This window comes from Phodopus roborovskii, unplaced genomic scaffold, assembly GCF_943737965.1.
Source record: "Phodopus roborovskii unplaced genomic scaffold, PHOROB, whole genome shotgun sequence".
Lineage (NCBI taxonomy): Eukaryota > Metazoa > Chordata > Mammalia > Rodentia > Cricetidae > Phodopus > Phodopus roborovskii.
Window position 1 is genome coordinate 56,822,378 of NW_026126480.1, and position 20,334 is coordinate 56,842,711.

The following is a 20,334-nucleotide window of genomic DNA, read 5'->3' on the forward strand; positions in this document are numbered from 1 at the left end:
GTGCCCTGCCATGGCGGCACCTTGGCGGCCATGGGTCAGTGGATTGTTGTCCGGATCGCGTTCCTCTCTTGTATGCCGGCCTTTGCAAAATGTGGTATCACGGGATGTGCTACTCTTCCACCATGAGCGGGGCCGTTTCTTTGCCATCCTTGGACTGTTTTGCGCCAGCCAGGGCATCTTCTGGACCTCCCTGGCTGTTGCAGCCTTCTCCCGACCTCTGATCCGGATTTCTGGAGAGGCTCCCAACCAGAGCTACACGGACCTGCGCTCCGCACTTTCGCGATACGGGCTAGCTATTGGTTGCGGCACGATGGGTAAGGGCATGGGCTCCAGGTTGCCATGGGGCTGTGAGCACAAAACTCAATTAAGAAGGGTTCCCAATCTTTCCAGATGAGCAGAAATTTAAGTGGGATACCCGGCATGGATATGTAAGTCCCTGAATGCCTTGCCCCCTAACTCCCCACCCTGCTTACTCTGGCCGTGAACAGGCTACAGAAGCCAGGCACCCATTTTCTCTCCCATTAATAACGGGGCTGGCTATGTCGATATGGCTGTTTGTAGAGTGCTTGCTTAACTAGGCATGAGGCCCTGGGTTCAGCTCCCAACACTGCATAAACTGTACTTGTGGTGGCATTCAGATGTAGTATTAGTACTTAAGACAGTGGAAGCAGGAATATCACTAATTCAGGATTACTGAACATATAGCAAACTTGTGGCTCACGGGGATTAAAAGACCTTGTGGGGTTTTTTTTGTTGTGTTTTTTTTTTTTTTTTTTTTTGGTTTTTTTTTTTTTTGTTTTTTTTGTTTTTTTAATCTGTTTTTTCTTGAGGCATGGTTTCTCTTCATAACAGCTCTGGCTGTCTTGGAACTAGCTCTGTAGACCAGGCTGGCTTCGAACTCACAGAAGTCTGCCTGCCTCTGTCTCCCTAGTGCTGGGGCTAAAGGCATGCACCACCATCAATCACACTTTCTTTAAGTGGTTTGTTGAGTTAGGAGCACAAAATTCTGTTAAATGCTCAAAGGTGTTACTGCCATTTCAGGATTGTGAGTGTGTTCTATGGGGGGTCTGCATAACCCTTTACCCCCACTCTGCTTCTGCAGGAGCCTTGGTTGTTGGTGCTGGTCTTCTCTACTCTCTCCGATCTGTGCGTTCAGTCATGCTCCTTGCAGGAGGGCAGCAGGTGACACTTACCACTTATGCCCCCTTTGGCCCTGGGACACGTTTCACAGTTCCCTTGAATCAGGTTTCCTGCATGGCCCACAGAGGTGAAGTTCCTGCCATGTTGCCTCTGAAGATCAAAGGCCGACGCTTCTATTTCCTTTTGGACAAAGCTGGACACTTCCCCAACACTCAACTCTTTGATAACACTGTGGGTGCTTACCGGAGCCTGTGAAAAGTGGCTTGCCTATCTAGGATGAGGAGACAACCAAGGGCAATGAAAAGGCACCCCGAATTCACTAATAGCCAATAAATTGTCTTCTAAAGGGCCTGATGCACTCAAGCCATCATTCTGTCTTCTGTCCCATCTATATGCTTTAACACCAAGAACTCTATACAATGATGAAGAAAAAGTAATATTTTGGTATAAAAAATGTTAAGGTGAAAAAACAGGGGGGTCTCTTCTAGTTTCCCTCCTGGAGGGAAAATGGGTTCTCAGTACAAATAGGGCTGTATTGAGGCAAGAAAACTAAAAGCTCTTGGGCATGGAGGTTCTGGCTGCAGAAAGCACTGAATATTCTTCAGGAGTAAGACAGGTTACCCAATAAGAGCAACAGTCTCAGAGCTCCGCTCTGGGGTGGCTTCAGACTTGCACTGCACGACCTGGAGCATCAAGGCCAGACACCACAGTACCAGATTCACCCAAGAAGAGGTCTGTGAGAGAAGAGAACAGGAGTGTGAGGAAGGAAGCCATCTCCAATCCAGTCCTACCCACACAATGTTCAGAACCAGGTGACAAGCCCATGGTTGAGCTTTATAGGTAAGCATATATTACATGGTGAACACTCTTAAGCTACAGATACTTAATCTCAGTATATCCCTTTGTCTCACTTCAGCGTTTCGTAGGTTGGAGTAAAACTGCACAGCAGTTCCAGGGGGTGTCCATGAGGATTTCTGGGCGTCAGAGCAGCTGTGGGGTAAAGAGTTCTGAGAAAGGGGCCATGCTCTAAGCACATTTGTGTTCTTAGAGTAAAGGGCCAAAGGAAGGGAATAAAAGTGGAAACTTTCATGACTTGTCTCCTATAGAGGGAAAATGGTCCCTGCCAGGCTTCCCTCCCTCTCCCTTTACCTAATTGTATGGTTCAAGGAGATGATGGAATTGCAGAGAGAATGGGTGCCAAATCGAAGAATGCAGGCGGACACTAAGATCAGGAAAATGGCTATAGCTGAGATGGCCAAAGCAATTCGGAGCCCTATGGAACCTCTGAGGGAGAGAACAAGCTTTATAGCTAGATGGGACTTGTCTCACCCCAGCCCCTTGTCCTCAGTAGGGCAATCACCTGTGGAAATCTTCGATGCAGCTGCTGTAGATCCAGAAGAGGAGAAGCAGAAGGCAGTAGAGAGCAAAGAGGCCTGAAGTCCTAGCTACAAAGTGGCAGAGGGAAGGGGCTGAGGGACGTGACAAGGCCAGAGAGGAGCCATTGAGGGCAGCCACACCGTACAAAGGGCAGCTACCACCGAAGGAGCCCTGTGGAGAGAAGCATTGAGTGTTTGGTTCTAGTTCAGTGCCCCGAGTTGGCAGGTTACTGTCAGATGTTAGGGTAAGATCATAAATTAGGTGAAATGGAGGGGAGGGACTGATGTGAATCTGCTGGGAACCAAGTCTGCAGGGCCAGAAAGGGGTCAGAATCCAGTGGGTTGTAATATAAAGAAAAGCCAGGCAGTGGTGGCAAAAACCTTTTCCTAGCACTCAGGAGGATCTGAGTTCAAAGCCAGCCAACCTGATCTACAGAGCTAAGCTAGTTCCAGGACAGGCTCCAAAGCTATAGAGAAACCCTGTCTCTAAAAATAAAATTAAGAACCCAAGAGCCAAGCAGTGGTGCTGCACCCCTTTAATCCCAGCATCAGGAGGCAGAGGCAGGTGGACCTACGAGGATTGGGTGGTTGTGTGTGTTTGTCTGCCAGGACGGCCAGGGCTACACTGAGAAGCCCGGTCTCGAAAAAACAAAAACCTAAGAGAAATCACAAGTTTCGGCCTTCCCTGTGAACAGATTCTAGAGTAAATCCTGACCTTGTGTGCCCTTTAACAAGCAGCTTTCCCACTCTGTAATAGTAGGTGTCCTCAAAGTATTCAACTACCAAGACTGCCCAACAGTAGTAAACCTTAAATGTACTTAAGTGTATTCGTTCCCTCCATCACTACGTTTTGTTTGTTTTGTTTCGTTTCTTGACAATGTTTTTATTGGATGAATGCAAAGACTGGGCCTGTGTATCCAAGCACCCAAATAACTTTATGCAGCAGTTAACCCGTCCATCGTGAACTTGAAGATCTGCGTGTCTAGCTCCTTTAGCAAGGAAACAAGTTTGGGACTTCTAAGTCCCTAGCCCGGTGGAGCTACCGTGGCCAACCCCCAACGCCGGCCTGCTCGACCCCAAGGATAGCCCTCCCCGCAGCCGCACCTGGGTCCTGGTCAGTGCCGCGGCCGCCACAGCCCCGCACAGGAAGGCAGCAGCAAAGAGCGCGAGCTCAACTCGCTGCAAGCAGGTAAGCGCCATGGCGCCCAGACCACCAGGAAGCCAACCGCCTAAGCCCCGCCCACGAGCACAGACACGTCACTTCCGGCTTCGGTTTTATTCATGGCGGAGCTGCAGCCTCAGAGTGGCAGATACAGCGAATAGTCCGAGAGCGCCCAGCGGCGGGCCGGGCGGCCGGTGCGGCCGATCATGGGCAATTTCTGCACGTAGCGGGATGCCGGGCTGGGCCCATAGGGTGCGGGGAAAGCAGTCTGGAAGAGTCGCCCGCGGCAGCGCCGCCCGGCCTGACGCCCAGCAATGATAAAACGGAAGTGAGGGGCACCGCGGGGCGCAAAGCGGCTCTTCTGGAAGACATCTCGCGTCCCCGCGCCAGGACCCTGCTGTCGAGGAGCGCCCCGCGCCCGGTGCACGCGCGGCAGCGGCCTGTTCTCCGAGGCGGCGGAGGCGGCCGCGGGGCCCCCGCCGAGCGGGCTCTCGTCCCCCTGCGGGCTGACCACGGCACTAGCAGTCAGCTGCGGCATTTTCCGCACCGAGTCCGGAGCGGCCACTGGCTCCTTCTTGTCTCCAGGTGGTCGCGGGGCCGTGGGCGTGGGCAGGCCAGTGCCGAAGCGAGTGGCCAAGCTGTCACCGAAGAAGGCGTATAACTCACGGTAGATGTCTGCCAGGGTCAAGGAAGAAGGGTCCTCTGGCCCTGCGCCTCCTTGCGGCAGTGGGAGACCAGACCCAAAGCCTGGTTCGGCGCCACCCCCCGAAGGAGACTCTTGGAGGAGAAGGCTGTCCCAAGGCAAGTCCTCTGCACGAAGGCACCTTCTCCCGCCAAAGCTACCGCGGTTGGGCTCTGCTGCCTGGGCTTTCATCTTCAGTAATCTCTCTACCGCCACCTGTAAACAAAGAGCTAGTAGGAACCTGAACCAGCAAGCATGCAGAGTAAACCTGCTGAGCTACTGTAGGAAAGGGAAACTGGGCCTGGCTACTCACCAGAATAGCTCCATAGACTTTGTGTCCATCTGCTTTGACCTGGGCATTAGATACCGAATAGTCATCCAGCACTGCCTGCAGGTTTGTCCAGTAAGTGGGCAGATGTGGGTACAGGACTCGTTCCACTGCCTAGAAGGGAAAAAAAAAGAATGCAGTTAGCAACCTCATTCCATATGCCCTCTTGAGTACCCTTTCCCACAAAAGACCCACTTGGATTGTTGTCCAGCTCAGTCCTCAGTTCCCTCGTTGAGATATCCAACGTTTCTCTGGGATCTACTATATGTACAAGCTTTTGGAAGGCATGAGTGATAAAGATATACAAATACAGGCAATATAAAAAGACCCATTACTGGCTTTTATAGTGGGCTAATACAACATAATTAAATCATGACAGGAAAACTGTAGACTGCTAGTGAACACAATCAGCTGAAAAGGGCCGTTCTTACTAGAGAAACAGGAGCTGAGTTCAGACACATAAAAACAATCAAGAGACCTTGTTGAAATGACCTTGCTGAGCCCAGACTCTAGGATTATAGGCAGTGTATTACCACACATGGCTTTGATTGTACAATTTCAAATTGAGTAGTTATCTGGGGGGAAAGCAATTAAGACTAAACAAAAACTATTATATTCGAGATGGGCTTTGACATTTAAGGTAGACTTGGATCACTCATCCACAGAGAATCAACTTTTGAAAATGCTGACCATATGTCAAATTCCTAGGAAAAATATTACTGACAAAAAGAAATGAGGATTACATTTTAAATAACTAATGAAAGACACTGAAACATCTTGCTAAAATTTAGACATCAGTATACACTCAGAAGAGGGACCTCAATCATATAAAAATAAATCAGCAAGATTTTGAGGTATAAGTCTGTAAACCTAGCATTCACAAGTCTGATTCCAGGTTTGAGGCCAGCCTGGGCTTCACTTTTAAGTCTGGTCCACAGAGCAAGTTCCAGAACAGCCAGGGAAACCCTGTTTAGATAAGGGACTGGAGAGATGACTCAGCAGTTAAAAGTACCAGCTGCTCTTTCAGAGGACCTGGGCTCACTTCGAAGCACCCACACAGCAGCTCACAACTGTCTGTAACTCCGGTTCCAAGGGACAATGCCCTCACACAGACAGACATGCAGGCAAAACACCAATGCACATAAAAATAAAAAAATCCTTTTTTTTAATAATAATAAAAAAAAGCATCGAGGGCCCATCTTATAAAGGCACTTGCTATGCAAGTCTGGTGACCTGAGTTCAATGCCCTGAACCCAGGTCTTTACCTGAGTCTAAAAGAGAGAATTAACTGTACAAAGTTGCTATCTCCTCTGACCTCCACACATGTGCTATATAGCAAACATGTCCATACATGCACATCATGCACTTATACAATAATAAAGGATGAAAAATGTAGCTGAGTTGGCTGAGTGGTTGTCTAACATGCTGTAAGCCCTAGCTTTGATCCCAGCACTGCATAAACTAGGTGTGATGGTGCATGCCTATAACTCTAGCATGCCAGTACTCAGGAAGTAGAAGGTTCAAGATTACCTTCAGCTACAAACAAGTCCATGGCCAGTCTGAGGTAAATCAGTTTAATTCAATATAAATTTTTGTTTCTTTCTCATTTTTTTCTTTGGTTCTTCAAGACAGGGTTTTCCTTTGTAGCCTTGGCTGCTCTGGAACTTGCTTTGTAGACCAGGGTGGCTTCAACTCAGAGATCTGTCTGCCTCTGCTGGTATTAAAGGTATATATGCCAAAACGCCTTTTTTGTTTATCTGTTTTGTTCTTAGCACTATTTTTTTAAGCTAGAACTTAAGTATGCTTTTACTGATCATTTGGACTTCCTTATTTTTTAATACACCTCCAGTACCACGTGACTGCCTACCATTCTGCCAGTTTAGCTCAAATAACATGGCTTCTTTTATTTGCTTTTCCAGACAGGGGTTTCTCTGTGTTAACAGCCTAGACTACCCTGGAATTCAATATGTAGAAGAGGCTGGCCTTGAACTCAGAGAGTGTTGGGAATAAAGGCTTGTACCACCACACCAGGCACATTTTTCCCTTATTTTATCCTCCACAACTGGGCAGCTTTTGATTTACAGCTTGCCGGCCCTAGGATATTTTCCTTTTAAACTCTAATAAAATTATCCTTGATCTTAAAACACACACATATCAATTCTATTTCTGTATACCAACAAGAAACAACCGTCATAACACTATAGCAGCTTCACAGCAAGAATCTGGGAAGATCATAACAAAAGGGATGCGGTGGGAGGTCTCTGAGGTACAGGGAGGTGGGGGAGGTGCAGAACAAGACCCAGTTTCTGACAGCATTGCAAAAATCAAGTGTGTGTGTTCTCCTCAGGGCAATCATGAAAGCACCCTAAAAGACTGAAGATGTTTAAAAAAAAAAAAAAAGAAAAAGAAAAAAGAAAAGGAAAGGAGAGGAAATTTGACAGGATCAAGTCTCTAAAACTTAAAAAGAAGTCAATATAAATTTAAAATGAAACAAATAGAATTACTCCAAGAAAACTTCTGTTTACTATAAAACACTATAAAATATGCAATATAAAAGAAACTGAAGCCAAGTATGGTGCCTGAGGCAGGAAGATCACAAACTAAAGGCCAGTATGCGCTATAGAACAAGCACTGCCTCAAACAAAAAACCCAAACAGAAAAAAAGATAAAGAAATTGAGGGCATTTCCTAACATGGCGTTACGGAATGGGCAAGAATTCATTGGAGAAAAAAAAAAAAAAAAAAAAAAAAGGAACACACTATAAAGACCTTCAAACAGGAGTTTACATATAGACAGTGAAATAATCCTGGCCTAAGGCAAGGTCTCAATACATGGCATCAAACACATACCAGTTTTACCATAAAATATACATGAATGTGATTTTTCCAACACACATGGCAACTCAAGATCTATGAGAAAAGCCAGGGTTCTCACCTTCCAGCCTAGAGCATGCAGCCCTACCACAGCCCCATAGTGAGAACAGAGAGGCCGAACAGGGTCTGTCAGGACCTTCTGCAGGGAAAGCAGAATCTGCTGATAGAGGCCACTTACGAGGTCCCCATGAGTCCTGTGGGAGCAACAGTGAGGGAACAGAATGAGGTTCTGCACACACAGAGTTGAGCATTTGTAGGATACTCTGGGACAGACTTCTAGGTTTGCCTGGCCCAGGATCCAAGGGACAAAAGCCTGATATCTTGGTTATTTGTAACTGTACCCCTACCACAACCCAACTGACTCTGTAAGCTATCCCACCCTCTGTTCAGCTCCAGCCCAGTGGCTACCAGAAGATGTGGCTGAGTAGAAGGGCGGCGCCATCCCGAAGAGTCCAGTGATCATTCAAAGGGTTGATGGAGGCAGCCAGTGGCTCCAAGACACAGTAGAGCACACTGCCCACCAGGGATCGGACATAGGGCCCCAGGCATAGGTGTGGGTTCCGAATCAGGCTCCGTGCCACCTGCAGTAGTCGGTGTAACTGTTCCAGGTCATGGCTTACAGATTTCACCTGTTGGTAAAAGCAGGTAGCTCAGGAAGGCATGGAGACAGGAGCCTGCCACTCTTGACAGCATCTACTATGAGCCCTAACAGCTACAGGGTCGCTCACCTTCACTAGGAAATTGGTCACTTACCCCACTGACCACATAAACAAAGTACGGCAGAAGTGCAGCAATCTTGGAGTTTGTCTGCAGGTCCTGGAGGGCGACCTGAAAGGAACCACCTCAATAAAAGAGAGCCATAGGCAGGAGGGTGGGCTAGCACTGCACACATGTGTTACGTTAAATGTTCACACCCTGATGCAGAACATCCATCAGTTTTAACTGTGTGTTAATAAAACAAGTGGACACAGGCTAGTTGTGTGTGACACAAGAGGTGTGTGAGAGTCTGAAACCAGCCTGCCTCTCTTTCCAAAAGAGAAAAGGTGGGACCAGTGACATTAGTTCAGAGTTTGGTAAATGCATGTCGCACAAGCCTATCAACCTAAGTTCAAACCTCAGAAACCATGTAAACATAAGAGAACTGACCCCATGGAGTGCTCTATAGCATGAACAAGTTGTGAGCACACAATAGTAGAAGTGAATATAACTGTCCAGTATTATTTGCTTTTGTTTTAAGGTCTGATGTACCCCATAATGGCCTTTAACTAATTATGTAACTGATGCACAAACTGATGCCCCTGACTCCCATTTCCTAAGTATTAGGATTACAGGTGTTCACCACCATGCTTAGGTACCCAAGATATTTTTAACAATGAAAAACTGTAGGTTAGGCTTGATGGATGAAGCCTGTAATCTCTGTACTTGAGAGGCTGAGACATGAAGACATCTACAAATTTGAGGCCAAGGGTTACAAAACGAGACTAAGGCTAACCCCTGTCTCAAACAAAACAAAACCTAAGGAAAATAAAAAGATGTTTATATTAATGTAACCATAACTTGTAAATAGGAACAAACAAGTGTATGAGAAGACTATGTGCTTTTATATTATATGTAAGGTTAAGTAGTGAAGAGCACTTACCATTCCTGCAGAAGACCAGAGTTCAGTTCCCAGCACCCACATAGCAGCTTATACCTGTCTAAAACCTCCAGTTTTAATGGATACACACCCTCTTCTGACCTCTGTAGGCACTGAACAAAAATGACCTACTTATGTAAATGAATGCAGGCAAAATACTAGACACATCAAATAAATAATTCAGACAGTGGTGGCACATGCATTTAGTTCCAGCACTTGGGAGGCAGAGGCAGGAGGATCTCTGAGTCTGAGGCCAGCCTGGTCTATAGAAGGAGTCCAGAACAGTCAAAGCTACATAAAGAAACCCTGTCTCGAAAACCCCAAAATAAATAAAGTAAAATAAAATATATTCTTTAAAATATTATAAAGTGGCCAAGTGGTGGTATATGCTTTTAATTCTAGCACTAGAGGAAGAGGCAGGCAGATCTCTGAGTTCTTCTAGGCCAGCCTGGTCTCCAGAGAGAGTTCTAGGACAACCAAGGCCACACAAACCCTGTGTAAAATCAGACAAACAAACAAAAAGCAAATAGCTGGGCATGGCAGTGCACTCCTTTGATCCTAGAGCTTTGGGGAAGTAGACAGGCAGATCTTTGAGTTCTTGGACAGCTGAGGCTACATAGAGTTCCAGGCCAACCAGGGCTACATAGAGAGACCCTGTCTCAACAAACATAAACCAACCAACCAAAGAAATCCACCTCACCCATAAACCACTATGATCCGAGCCCTCCAAACCTTCTAAAGATCTCTCAGTGAAGAGGGGCTTAGCTCCCAGGCGCACAGTTGCCACCCATAGCTGACTAAGAAGCAAAGCACGAGCTAAGTTTTTATTTCCTTTGTTCTCTACTGAAACAGGATCTTATAAAGTAGCCCACATCTTTCTACCAGTGCTGAGATTACAGGCATACCACCATGCCTGCTTCTGTTTTATTTGTCTTACAGTGAAATAGCAGCAGCCAGATGTGTGAAGATGAGGGATCTAACTGTCACACAGAAAAGCCCAAGCATGTGCCTTTGAGGAAAGATCCCAGGTGGTATCCGAAGGCTAAAGCAGTAGCTGCAGGAACCAGCCCAGGAACTACCTCTGCAAAGCAGGCCTGGCTGGACACCGGACCTGGACCTCTACTTCTTCTCCTTTCCTTACCAAGTCCACATAAACAAATGCCTTGGTGTGTATGGTGGTGCACACCTTTAGTTCCAACATTCAGGAGGCAGAGGTAGATGGATCTCTGAGTTTGAGGCCAGCCTGGTCTACGAAGGGTGTTACAGGATAGCTTAAGACTGTTACACTGAGAAAACCTGTCTCAAAAAAACCACACATACACAAAAATAAATACATAAATAAAAATAAAATAAAATAAATGCCTTGTCTGGCTCCAGATCAGTAGATAAGTCAAAAAATGGGAATCTAGCTGAGCGGTGGTGGTGCACATCCTTAATCCTAGCACTCGGGAGGCAGAGGCAGGCAGATCTCTCTGAGTTTGAGGCCAGCCTGGTCTATAGAGCAAGTTCCAGGACAGGCACGAAAGCTACAGAGAAACCCTATCTTGAAAAACCAAAATAGTCAGACAAGATAGACAATAAAAAGGGATCTGGGATGAAGGTGTGGGAACAGTTACTAGAAGCACCTCCTGTGCTGCTCACTCCCCTGGGAACAAGGGAGTCTATCAGAGCATTACGGGGTCAGACCTGGCATAGCAAGGCTACTCAGAGTACACACACCACTAGAAGGGTTCCACAATGATAAATGGTCCATCTGTAGAGGACAGGAAGTAAACAACTGAAAACATTTCCTGGGGATTTAAGACTTTGACTTTATGCCTACTCAGGTCCCCCATTTCACCTTCATCAGCTGTGGATCATCCCCCAGTACAGCCCGTGTCACTTGCTGGTAGTATTTAAGAAGATCATCTGTCAGTGAAGACACTGCGCTGGGCACTGTGAGAAGATCAGAAGGAAGTGGTCACAGATGAAGGGACAGTCTTCTCTAGACTTCCTCAGCCAGCCACCCTACAACCACCACACCCACCCACAAGGAACCCAATCAAGAGAGCATCAGGCACAGGCTCCAGGTGCACTCTGATCACACAGGCTCCACATGTCCTGGCTCTATCTTCTCCCACCTGAGCTCTGACATCAGACTCCTGCCGTTCTCAAGCTCCCACACTATAAGACTCAGGCTCTCTGAAGCTCTGCTCAGCATACCCTGGACGTAAGATACTTTTTGGGGACCTCAGAGTACAGCACAGACTTCTGTCTTGGCCTCCAACATACATTATGATGGTAACAGGTCTGGGTTCTGCCTCTGACCTTAAGCCTTCTAGACAAAGGCATGTGTTTCTTTAGAACATGAAGGCATCTGTAAATGCTTGGCAGATGCAGACCAAAAGGTGCAGATGACCTCCCTCCTTAGAGCTCTTCCAGACAGCCCATTCTCCACACTGCCGCTTACCTGACCCTTGAGGTGCCAGGTTTCCTTTGCCATCCAGATAGGAGACATGAACTAAAATCAAGGGAAAGATATGGATATCAGTTGGGATTTTGCCCCCCCCAAAGTCTGCCCTTCTAAAAGTTGGCCCATCAATACCCCTCAGACCATCCATTTCCTGCCCCAGTCCCAAAAAGAACCCTAGCAGCCACCTCTGACAGCCGTCTCTGCACAGCCCTTGGGGATGTTGGTGGCCAGTGCCAGCTCCACCAGGTTCACCTCTCGGTCCTCTGGAAAGTAGAGCTCACCCTCCCTTGCTGGGCGCAAGGGCAGCGCCTCCTGGGACCCATAGCCACATACAGCCTGAGGAGAAAAAGGATTAGCAAGCAGGGTGAATTCAGTGAAGGAATAAGATTGAGGATGGGCCTCTCTGATTGAGCCAGGGAGCCTATGCTGGAGGAGAGGAGAGTTCATGGGGCCCTAGAAGCTAGAGAAGCCTGGAGTTCAGAGCTGCCTATGGTTCAATGGATCAAGAGCTGGATGGTCTCTTTCTTCACATAACTGTAAGGGTTCTATGTCCCACTCCTATGGTGCCAGTCCCTCTCACTCATACCGAAACAACTCTAAAAAACTTACTACCTTCCTCAACTCTCTGACCCAGAACTATACTAAGGTGTCATGAGCTGTTGTGGGCCATGACACAATTACAGCAGATGACAGCTGATATATTTATAAGGCAGACACAGCAAGTAACCAACTAATTCGATGGAGGAAATTCATAGGCAAGGTTTATGAAAACATTGGCTTTAAATACTGGTTTCTCCTGTCTGTAAATTCACATGTGCAAAGACAGCTATGGTACTCCCCAATACTTACACTGTAATGGACAATTTCATGTGAGGTGTATATGTAATCTCAATCTTATGGGCACATATATCTGTGAATGGTCAGTCAGGAAGATGAGTTCTCATTAAGCTGTATAATTTTGATATACAGAAAATGTACTAGGATAGGCTTCATAACCAGATCTATTATTCCATGAGGACTGTAGACAGGCCCTTTTTATCACTAGCTCACCGTGGCATAAAGAAAAGAACAATTTCTTCTATGGTCTAAGATAAGCCACATACAATTGATTGATAGCCTCAAGAGCAAATTCAAGCTAGACTGAATGTCTCTGTGAACTGATTGCAAGGTAAAAACTTAGCAGATATGCACAAGGAGAGAACTGCAGGTGTCTAACCAAAACAGAGCAGCCTAAAATATGCCAGTTTCTCTAGCTAGGCCTGCTGATAATGGAGACCAGGAGTCACTCCCTACTAAATTCCTTCGCAATTAACACTCTGCACAACTTCTAACCTCAGTTTATGATATAAAACTCAAGGCTCAGCTAACTATGTATTTACATTTACGTTCTAAAATTTACATAGAAGACAAGAATAACAACCAGTAGGGCGGTGGTAGCACACACCTTTGGTCCCAGCACTGGGGAGGCAGAGGCAGACAGATCATCTCTGTGAGTTTGAGGCCAGCCTGGACTACAGAGAGTTCCAGGACAGGCTCCAAAGCTACACAGAGAAACCTTGTTTCAGAAAAATAAACAAACAAACAAAAACTAACAATCAACCAATTAAGTCCAAAGAGAAACAGCTTTATGTGAAAAAGTTTCACAGATGCCAAGGCTACAGAAGATAGCCGGGCCTCACAGCCTTGAATAAACTGACAAGCTTCCTTCCTTGTCCAAGAGTGCTGAAACAACCAGTGCCCCCCTTCCTCCCACATTCCTTGCCATGGTAAATAGCTCTGCCCCTTATCATTTACTCACGGAATACATTGTGACCCTAGAAAGGTTTTGTAATCTTTTTTATTGCCAAAAGTTTGCTGTTAAATGTGTATATGGACTGTGTGAACAAGGGAGCTAGCAAGAATTGGAGCTAAACATTTAGAACTAGATATTAAGAATTGGAACTAAAGATTTAGAACTCTAAGAGCCGAAAATGAAAAGAACATGACGCTCAGATCAGGTGTGTCTTTTCCCTTTAGATAGATAGGAAATCTCTCCAGTCCTTGATGCTCTGTGGCACTCTTGTTGCTACCCTGGGTGCAGCTGTGGGAGCTGGGCCCCCTGGGCTACAACACCAAGACGGGTTAACATCCCCTTCTTTCTTCAGGCTGTTTCCTTACTAAGCATGCCTTTTTATTTTGGAATACTTCATGCTCAATTTCCTCAGCACTCTTTAAGGCCTGGCACAAGCTCTACCTCTTTTATGAATCCTTCCCCACTGCCCAGGATCCCAGGGGCCCTTCTCTTTTTGATTTTTCAAGTCAGGGTTTCTCTGTAACTTTGGCAGCTGTCTTGGAACGGCTTAGTAGACCACGCTGACCTTGAACTCACAGAGATCTGCCTATCTCTGCCTTTTGATTGCTAGCTAGATGGACACTGGATCTCATTACAGATGGTTGTGAGCCACCATGTAGTTGGTAAGAATTGAACTCAGGACCTTTGGAAGAACAGGCAGTGCTCTTAACTGCTGAGCCATCTCTCCAGCCCAGGCCCTTCCACTCTTTCAGAACTCATATTCCTTTGGTCTGGACCCAGCACCTGACCTGCTATGCTGTGTGTTTGTCTTCATGTCTCACCATACTGCCAGCCCTCTTCTGAGCAGGTGAGGTGGCCTCATGCCATCTGAGCCCTCTGTGTCATACTCTACTTACCTCCACACTGCTCCACCTGAGAGCCCTGTTGAAGTCCTCTACTGTTAGCTTCCTCCGTTTGGTGTGTTTCATGAATTGAGAGCTATTCTGGGAGGGGAGGAACAGAAGCCAGAGTCAGGAAGCCAGGAGCACGTGTGGGAACCCCAAAGGAAATGCGTTAGACTGACTAGACAAAGGGGACCCTACACCAGCAATCAGAAAGCCTGCATTTCCAGTGCAGGCTTTGTAAAACTTGCACATGTCACATCCTAGCTATGTGTCTCAGTGTTGACTGCACTGAGTGTCACTATCCATCCATTCTGCCTAGGCAGCAGGACACTGTAACAAAGTGCCATAAGAAAGTGCTCAGCAGCCAAACAGTGGTGGCACACACTTTTAATCCTAGCACTGGGGAGGCAGAGGCAGGTGGATCTCTGTGAGTTCAAGGCCAGCCTGGTCTACAGAGGGAGTTCCAGGACAGGCTCAAAAGCTACAGAGAAACCTTGTCTCAAAAAAGAGAGGGGGAAAGAAGGGAGGGAGGGATGGAGGGAGAAAGGAAAGGAGGAGAAATGGCTCAGTAGTTAAGAACATTAACTGGTTTCCAGAGGTCCTGAGTTCAATTCCCAGCAACAGCAACTACATGGTGGCATACAACCATCTGTAATGAGATCTGATGCCCTCTTGTGGCCTGCAGGGATACACTGTATATATAATATATAAATAAATATTAAAAAAAGGGGGGGGGGGACCCATAGTGCTCAGCTAGTGTTTTCTTTTCTAGATGCCTAACTAGCTAGAAAGGGACTTTTCGTTTCAAGATAAGGGTTTCTCTGTGTACCTACCTCTGGCTGTCCTGGAACTAGCTCTTGTAGACCAGGCTGGCTTTGAACTCACAGAGATCCACCTGCCTCTGCCTCCCGAGTGCTGGGATTAAAGGCGTGAGCCACCACCACCTCCCTATAAATAAATCTTAAAAAGTCTTGACTGCCTCCTAACCTCAACGCACAAGGCACCTAACATAGGTGTTGTGAGTAAGTTGGTGTGGGAGGAGGTCACAGGGAAGAAGCAAGGGATCAGGGGTAAGGAGAACACAGCAGCACACCTGTGTGGCCTCTCTGAGGCGGTAGCATACATCTTCAGCGAGCAGAGCAGCCACCTCGTCACTCAGCTCCAACCCTGTACTCTCTGCCATGAGCCGAACTGACTCCCGAGGGATCTCCACAAACCTCCGTTCTTCTCTCTCTGACATGGCCCCAGTGGAGCTGGGGGGTGGAAACAAAAGGGGTAAAAAGCTGCCCAGTATCTCTACAATTCCCTAAAGTGCCCATCAAGTAAGACCCTCTCAACTGTGCCTGTTCCTCTCGCTCTACCATGCACAAACAGGGAGCTCAGAGGCCCAAAGAAGCCCAGGCCCAAGATGAGGCACCCAGGCGTGATCCCAGGGCTCCATCGGAGTTCATCGTTCTTCATCTCTAAAATCAATGGGCAGCCCACACAGCCCCATCGCCCTCGTCCCAGTAGCGTAGCTCCCTACTGCTTTTAGAAAACGGGTAAAACAGGCCCATGCTGGAAAGGCTATGCATGCGCCATCTACCTGTAAACCTCTTACTGCTTCTTCCCTTGTCTTCTGTGTCTACCATGGCCACCTTCCACTTCCTTATTTCAGGACCTCAGTCAGTTCTGTTTCTTCTGTTTGACACTCCTCCTCCTTTGTTGTTCTCCCCAAACCTCTTTCACTCAGTGATCAATCACCTACTCCCCTTTAGATCACTGTTCAAATATCACTTGCTAAGGAAGGCCTTCCCAGATTGTGTTAATGTCCCCATCATTTGTCTTTAAAGCAGTTCTGAGGCTGGGACATAGATAGTTCAAAGCTCACCTGGACTATGAAGTGAGTTCAAGGGTACTCTAATAACTCAGACTATCTCAAAATAAAATGTAAACAAGGCAGTGGTGGCGCACGCCTTTAATCCCAGCACTCGGGAGGCAGAGGCAGGCGGATGTCTGTGGGTTAGAGGCCAGCCTGGTCTCCAGAGTGAGTTCCAGGACAGGCTGCAAAACAACACAGAGAAACTGTCTCGAAAAGCAATAAATAAATAAATAAATATGTAAAAAGAAGGCTGGAGCTGAAGTGATGGTTCACATCCTTAATCCCAGCACTCAGGAAGCAGAGGCAGATAGATTTCTGAGTTTGCGGCCAGACTGGTCTACAGAGTAGATTCTAGGACAGGCAGGGTTACAGAGAAACCCTATCTCTAAAAGAAAGATTTTAAAAGACATAAAGAAGGCTGGAGATACATCTCAGTAGTAGAAAGCTTTCCTCAGCTTTCCTAACATGTGTGGGCCCTAGGTTCAAACAGTCTGTAACTACACAGCTTTGTAACTTTTGTGTGTATGCGTTTACAGAGTTTTACAGAGCTCATACTAGAAGATAACCTTGGGTAACATTCCTCCTGAGGAGCTATCCACAGACTAGCTTAGGTTGTCTGGTCAACAAACTCCAGGGACCCACCTATCTTGGCATGCTCAGGGCTGGTTGCAGGCTCACTATACACAGCTTTTTACCATCATCCCCACTCTTTTTAAAGGGGCACTGGGGACCCAGCATACTGTCCCTAGTAGACTGTAAGCTGCATAGCAGCAAAGATCATGGTCTGCATGCTCACCTTTGCATCCCAAGGGACCAGCAGTGTCAGCACACACTATGCCTTCATTAGCACTTGCTGAAAAAAAGAAAGAAAACTCTCTCTGTTTACCCCTGGAACTTTCTCTGTAAATCAGGCTAGCCTCAAACTCAGAGATCTTCCTGCCTGTGCCTCCCTGGTGCTGGGATTAAATGTGAGCCTAGAATAGCTATTTTCCTTTTTTTATTAAAGACTAAGTTTTATGTGCATTGGTGTGTTTTGCCTGCATTTATGCCTGTGTGAGGGTGACAGATGCCCTTGAACTGGAGTTACAGACAGTTGTGGGCTGCCATGTGGGTGCTGGGAACTGAACCTGGGTCATCGGAAAGTGCTCTTAACTGCTGAGTCAGCTCTTCGGCCAGCCCAGCTATTTCTCTTTTTATCACATTAATTTTTAAAAATGTCTTATTTATTTTGTTTGGTTTCTTAAAGATTTGTTTTATGTATGAGTGCTCTATCTACATGTATGCTAGAAGAGCATATCATATCCCACTACAGATGGTTTTGAGCCATATGTGGGTGCTAGGAATTGCACTCAGGACCTCTGGAAGAGCAGCCAGTGCTCTTAACCACTGAGCCACCTTTCCAGCCCCAAGCTATTTTTCTAATCACATTAATGTCTGTGGCTTCCATTCTATGACCTCATCCTATACTCACTAATGTGATAAACAGTGTACATTTTGTCTATTTCACAAAGCCACAAGAGAGGTTACCTAGATTGTCCAAGACCAGCCAGTAAGCTGGATGGGACTCGAACCCTTGTTTTAAATTAACTCTGATACCCCGCAGCAACGATGGCACATGCCTTTGATCCCAACACCTGGGAGGCAGAAGCAGGAGGATCTCTGAGTTTGAGGCCAGCCTGGTCTACAAAGCAAGTTCCACGACAGGCTCCAAAGCTAGAGAAATCCTATCTGGGGGGGGGGGGGGGGAGGAAAGAAAAGAAAAAGAAATTAACTCAGGATACTACATTTACAAGCAGCAGGCTTATGGTTGAACTAGGCCGGTTTTGTAACCCAAGGATTTGGAATCCCACCTTTAGACTCACCATTGCATGGGATGAATACACTTCAGTTTTCCCATCTGTAAAATGGGAGCACTAAATCGTGCATGTGGAAGCCTGGAGGGAGTTTCTCTATTATGTCCCCCTGTTGAGACCTCAAAGTCGGGTCTGTGACCAGGGTCTCCCACTCCTCAGTCTCCTGTCCTGCACATTCTAAGTTCCAACTCCTTCTGACCAGGAAGCTTGAGAACCGACCTCCAAGGGCTCTGGGTTGCGCATCCTCCTACCCACCTTCCTTCATCCCAGATCCAGAGGGCGTGGGGTGGAGTGGGGAGGTCAAGGGTTACGGAACTTGTGTCACGTGCTCAGTGAAGGGGCGGGCCCCGCGAGCACCGAGGCTGCTGAGTAACCCACCGCGACACGCGAAGCCCTGGGCCCGACAGAGCCTGCTCACCTGCGGACTCCGGCGTTGCGAGGGCGCCTGCGGAGGAGGCGGCGGCGGCGGTTCCACTCACCGGCTCACGCTAATTCCCTCTCTCGGCGCCCAGGCTCCGCCCGCAATACGCGGAGCCAATCGATGGCAGTCTCCTGGGTTTCCCGCCCACCAGTGGCCGTCCCACCTCAGGATTGGTCAGTGTGAATGTGCGGGGGAAGGCACCAAGGCGTCGTTAGTCACGTGAGCAGCGCTTCTTAAAGCAACAGCTCTCGTTGGTTGACTAGCAGGTGGTGTTCCTTGGCTTACATTGAATTAACATTCTCCAAATAGTCCTCGTTCCCTTGAGTCTGCTATTCCAGAGTTTACAAGTTTTTCGGATCATAGTAAAGCTTTAGGCTTTTGGTACTTGACTCAGCTTCCCTCTTCAACCTATCTCTCCAATAATGCCCCAAACAGCAACTGCTACTTTCCTTTTCCCAGAATAGATGGGGTTCCCAGGAGCTGTTCCTGTGGACAGAAGGGACTAACGGCTGGGTGTGGTGATGCACACCTTCAGTCTCAGCATTGAGGAGGCAGAGGCCGGAGGATTTGTGTTTGTTCGAGGCCAGTCTGGTCTAAAGCCTGTTTGGGAGGGTGGAGGGTTTGAAAAGCAAAAACCAGAAGTTACAGCCTGGCGATGGTTGCACATGCCTTTAATCCCAGCAGATCTCTGTACGTCCAAGCCCAGCATGGTCTATAGAGTGAGTTCCAGGAAAGAAGGGAAGGGAAGGGAGAAGGGGAAAGGAAAAGGAACTCATTATGTAGACCAGGCTGCCCTCCAACAATCCTTCTTTCTCATAAGCCTCCCCAAATGCAGGAAGTGTGGACCTATTACAGCATGCCTGGCTCGTTGATAAGTCTCAGTTGTTAACAGTGAACTTCACCCAGCATACAGCTCCACTCTGAGTCAAAGAGGAAATGGGGGTGCTGAGGCAGGAGGATTGCCAGTTTCAAGTCTGACTAAGCTAAGGAGGAGTTGGAGGTTAACCCCAACTACATAGTAAGACCATTCTCAAAACAATAGGCAGTTATTTACACATCTTCACTGCTAAACCAGTCCAATGATAACCATAATTTCCCTCACCCCCAATTCCTTTTTTAAATACCAGTCAAAATCCTAAATATGCTTGCCCTGCCACTCTGGACATTCTCAGTCTTTCTCAGGTTTAGCCAAGCTGTATATAATTTGCCGGGGGTTTATCTCCTCCCAACTGGAATAGAGGCAAAGGCTCTGAAAGGCAGTAATGAGATCCACATTACCAAAAGGAAAAAAGTGGCTAGTGTGGATGCCATCTGGGGTGCATCACTGCTGAGCCATTCAGTTCTCAGAACAAAGCTACTTTGGCATTAAAGTGGGCCTAAGCTCAAGGTAACAGCCCTGCTGCCTCTGAGAACCAGTTAACCTTAACAAGCCCTGACTACACTTTATCTTGAGGTAACCTGATATCACACAGAGAATTCCATTCTCTAATGAGCCAATTTACACTTTCACCAATTTGACGTCTAACAGCACATGCCCGAATTGGACAGATGGCCAGTTCCAACAGCAGGCACCCTACCCTGTGAGTTAGTCCTCTGCAATGTCGTATCGCCTCAGTTGTTGGAGCTCTCTCCCACAGTGTCCCACCTGTCAGACCTAAGAGATTTCCATTAAACCCTGTAAAGAGCTTTTTATTCCTCCCTTCCTTCCTAGTTAACATTGGGGACACGTTATGTCAGGTGCAATCTTTGAATTCCCACTACTCTAGCTTTGGTGGTATCTCCCATTAAATCCCATTTCTATCAGTCTGGTCCCCAGCACAGAATCATCCTCTCACTCCCCAGAGACAGTGCTTGCAAAGATCAAATTACTTTAT

General features: G+C 47.2%; 3 protein-coding genes across 3 annotated transcripts; 1 reads left to right on the top strand and 2 right to left on the bottom strand.

The window, feature by feature from the left end:
- Nucleotides 1–10: 10 nt before the first annotated feature.
- Nucleotides 11–1,498, top strand: Tmem223 (transmembrane protein 223). The gene is made up of 2 exons (XM_051193881.1): nt 11–314; nt 1,103–1,498. Exons 1-2 carry the CDS (start codon nt 11–13, stop codon nt 1,393–1,395), a joined length of 597 nt encoding a protein of 198 aa, XP_051049838.1. The 3' UTR covers nt 1,396–1,498.
- Nucleotides 1,499–1,589: 91 nt separating this feature from the next.
- On the bottom strand, nt 1,590–3,731 carry Tmem179b (transmembrane protein 179B). The gene is made up of 5 exons (XM_051193880.1): nt 3,621–3,731; nt 2,501–2,688; nt 2,290–2,424; nt 2,052–2,130; nt 1,590–1,874 (listed from the first exon to the last, which is right to left on the bottom strand). Exons 1-5 carry the CDS (start codon nt 3,714–3,716, stop codon nt 1,758–1,760), a joined length of 615 nt encoding a protein of 204 aa, XP_051049837.1. The 5' UTR covers nt 3,717–3,731; the 3' UTR covers nt 1,590–1,757.
- A 54-nt stretch (nt 3,732–3,785) lies between these two features.
- On the bottom strand, nt 3,786–18,509 carry Taf6l (TATA-box binding protein associated factor 6 like). The gene is made up of 12 exons (XM_051193878.1): nt 18,458–18,509; nt 16,983–17,039; nt 15,419–15,578; nt 14,338–14,424; nt 11,835–11,985; nt 11,647–11,697; nt 11,038–11,132; nt 8,315–8,389; nt 7,970–8,190; nt 7,623–7,755; nt 4,674–4,802; nt 3,786–4,576 (listed from the first exon to the last, which is right to left on the bottom strand). Exons 2-12 carry the CDS (start codon nt 16,988–16,990, stop codon nt 3,815–3,817), a joined length of 1,872 nt encoding a protein of 623 aa, XP_051049835.1. The 5' UTR covers nt 16,991–17,039; nt 18,458–18,509; the 3' UTR covers nt 3,786–3,814.
- Between the last annotated feature and the right edge of the window lie 1,825 nt (nt 18,510–20,334).

Excerpts from the sequence above, each read along its gene's own strand:
- Tmem223 (XM_051193881.1), top strand. The coding sequence starts at position 11 with ATGGCGGCACCTTGGCGGCCATGGGTCAGTGGATTGTTGTCCGGATCG. Across the intron at positions 315-1,102 it reads TATTGGTTGCGGCACGATGG|GAGCCTTGGTTGTTGGTGCT; the intron begins GTAAGGGCATGG and ends CTGCTTCTGCAG.
- Tmem179b (XM_051193880.1), bottom strand. The coding sequence starts at position 3,716 with ATGGCGCTTACCTGCTTGCAGCGAGTTGAGCTCGCGCTCTTTGCTGCT. Across the intron at positions 2,425-2,500 it reads TGCATCGAAGATTTCCACAG|AGGTTCCATAGGGCTCCGAA; the intron begins GTGATTGCCCTA and ends TCTCTCCCTCAG. Across the intron at positions 2,131-2,289 it reads TCCTTGAACCATACAATTAG|CTGCTCTGACGCCCAGAAAT; the intron begins GTAAAGGGAGAG and ends TTTACCCCACAG.
- Taf6l (XM_051193878.1), bottom strand. Across the intron at positions 14,425-15,418 it reads GCCTCAGAGAGGCCACACAG|AATAGCTCTCAATTCATGAA; the intron begins GTGTGCTGCTGT and ends CTCCCCTCCCAG. Across the intron at positions 7,756-7,969 it reads CTACTCAGCCACATCTTCTG|GACTCATGGGGACCTCGTAA; the intron begins GTAGCCACTGGG and ends TTGCTCCCACAG.